This window comes from Lichenostomus cassidix, chromosome Z, assembly GCF_008360975.1.
Source record: "Lichenostomus cassidix isolate B80296 chromosome Z, HeHo_3.0, whole genome shotgun sequence".
NCBI lineage: Eukaryota > Metazoa > Chordata > Aves > Passeriformes > Meliphagidae > Lichenostomus > Lichenostomus cassidix.
In genome coordinates this window covers 55,221,010-55,223,861 of record NC_139511.1, presented here as the reverse complement: position 1 = coordinate 55,223,861, position 2,852 = coordinate 55,221,010, and the positions used below count along the sequence as shown (strand labels likewise).

General features: G+C 54.3%; 1 protein-coding gene across 1 annotated transcript; it reads left to right on the top strand.

The window, feature by feature from the left end:
- Positions 1–1,004: 1,004 nt before the first annotated feature.
- On the top strand, positions 1,005–2,465 carry LOC146424951 (uncharacterized). The gene is made up of 2 exons (XM_085043457.1): positions 1,005–2,123; positions 2,187–2,465. Exons 1-2 carry the CDS (start codon positions 1,005–1,007, stop codon positions 2,463–2,465), a joined length of 1,398 nt encoding a protein of 465 aa, XP_084899583.1.
- The last annotated feature ends 387 nt before the right edge of the window (positions 2,466–2,852 follow it).

Sequence of the window (2,852 nt, the reverse complement as noted above, 5' to 3'; positions counted from 1 at the left end):
GCCATTGTGGCAGCCTGTCCCCACTGTCAACCCCTCGGCACAACATCAATGGGATCTGGAATCAATCCCAGAGGGCTTAACAGTGGAGAGCTCTGGCAGGCAGATGTGACCCATTTCCCTGAATTCGGACGCCAAAAATATATTCATGTGAGCGTTGATACCTTTTCTGGCGCAATCTTTGCCACCGCGCATTCGGGTGAGAAAGCGAAGGATGCGATTTCGCACTTCCTGCAGGCCTTCGCTGTCCTGGGTATTCCTCGGGAGATTAAGACGGACAATGGTCCGTGTTATGTCTCCGGACCTCTGAGGAAATTTTTCCTCCAGTGGGGCATTTCCCATACCACCGGGATTCCCCACTCGGCCACGGGTCAGGCCCTGGTGGAAAGGGCTCATCAGTCCCTCAAGAGGGTACTTCTTCAACAGAAGGGGGGACCAGAAACAGAGTCTCCCGCAAATCGGCTGGCGAGAGCTCTTTTTACCTTAAACTTCCTAAATTGCTCCGACAAGGAGCCAGACCCCCCGGTGGTTCGCCATTTTGCGAACAGCAAGCGAGCCAAGTTGAAGGAGCGCCCCCTTGTCCTGGTCAAGGAACCGGACTCCCTCAAGATCGTCGGCCCCTTCCCTTTGGTCATCTGGGGACGTGGCTATTGCTGCGTCTCCACCCCCGAAGGGCTGCGATGGGTCCCAGGTAAATTTGTGAAGCCGTTTCTCAAGTCAGGTCCGTTTTCACCTCGACCACCGAAGAGAGAAGTCACTGAGGCGCAGTGGCGCCGGAAGAGGAAGGCCGCCACGCCACCGCCGCCATCACCCAGGAAGCTTCGCCCGCGTCGCCACAAGCGCACCACCTCACTTGTGGACATCGTGTGCAGTGACCCTGAGCCAGCCTCCCACTTCCCTTCCCCCTTTTCCCTATGGCCTTTCCTATTCCCCTTCACTCCCTCCCCAAAAACCTTTTGCTTGAGTTAATATGTTTGTGTTTGCTTCCCACCTGGCAGCCCCAAAGAATGTGCGCCCAAGTCATCGCTGCGCTGCTACTCCTGCTCACCATCGCCAGTCCCGTGACCACGTGGGTCGTGAGGCAGCCATCCGCGAATGTGTGGGTAACCCTGGCCAAAGCAATGAAAAATGACAACCTTTGCTTGTCAACTGATGCGGTCCGAGATCCGCTCTCGTCTGCCTTGGTTGGAGCACCGGTCCAGGTAGATGCCTTCCCGCCGTCCCTCGTCTCCTTGTGGAGATCAACTTTTGATTTGAAAGGAAATTTTTACGAGTTTTACAAGGACCGCCAATTATTCAAGCTCCCTCTTCCCATTCGTAACCCACTCCTCATGTGGCAGAAGTGGGCTATGAATCAGCCGAAGATGGACAAAGAGCCCCACGAATTTCAACTGATTGGCTCTCTAAAAGCGAACGCATGCATCCAATTCGATTACCAAACACCATATCCTTCGGACAAAAAATTATACCAGGGGCTGAGACAAGGCAATCCGAACTATCACGCAGCAAATTGGTGCATCCATATTGCCCATGTAAAAGCGCCTTCGTCTCCTGATTGGCATTCTCCCCACCCCATTCGGCTTCCTGAGGGACTTTTCCTTATTTGCGGGGAGCGCGCTTGGGCAGGCATTCCCTCTCACCTTGTAGGAGGCCCATGTACCTTTGGCCATCTGACCCTGTCTACAGCCAACATGACCCACCTCCCTGCGGGGGTGAACTATTCGATCCCAAATCGGTACATTGATCAGGATTGCAGCACCGAAATTTATCATTGGTCTAAGGGAAAAAGAATTGCAGTCTCTGCCTTCCTGCCTTGGGTAGCTGCAGCCAAGGCCTTAGGAGAGGTTGGCAACCTAGAATGTTGGGTGTCGAAACAGGCGCGGCTTACTTCAGAGGCCATTGCGGACCTCCTGAAAGATGAGCAGCTGACCAGGCAGGCCACTTTGCAGAACAGAGCGGCCATTGATTTTCTCCTCCTTGCTCATGGCCACGGTTGCCAACAATTCGAAGGTATGTGCTGCTTCAACATATCCTCCCGAAGTCGCTCCATTCACCAGAGGCTCCAGGACATGAACTCTCTCATCAATAACATCGCCTTCGAGTCGAGCCTCTGGTTCGAGAATACGGTCGATGGAGTGAAGCGCATCATCAACAGTACCATCTCGACCGTGGGAGGATGGGCCCACAAGGTCCTCAAAGGACTCGGACTGCCAGAGTGGGGAGCCACCTTGCTCAAAGACTGTTTAATCGTTTTAATTGCCCTGGTGCTAATTATCGTTTCTTTTGCGCTTATTCGGCGGTATTTAGTTAATTATCTGCGTTCTTTATTTAAAAAGAAAGGGGGAGGTGTAGTAGTACAGCAGCCCGAGGCTGCTGATCCCGAGTCCCAAAACATAGAGCTCCATCCCGTACAAGCGGATGCCTCTCCAGATGACATCTCATGGGACTCGGAGGAGGCCGGGCTGTAGGCTGTGCTCTCCCTCCCTCCAAAAGTTTGTGTTAAGTTTATTGGTTCTAAGTTTGCTGTCCCCTCCCCTGCTCCGCCCCTGTTGCCGCCTACCCCCAGAATGTTCTGTTGCTGCCCCGCATCCATTGGTTCTTTGTACTCCCCGCCCAGTTATACCTGATTTGCTCCCTATGATGTATTCCCTTCCCCGGTTGGTCCCGCCCCTGATCTCCGCCCCGGGAAACCCTGTGGCCCCCCTTAAAAGGTCGTGTTCTGCCTGCGCTCGGGGCTGCTCAGCTCAGCAACCCTGTTGCTAGGGAACCCTCTCGTGCCTCGCACCGGGACTCCCTGCTGAGTTGCCTCGAGGGCTCGAGTGACGCACCTCCCCCGCCTGCTTCCTCACAAATAA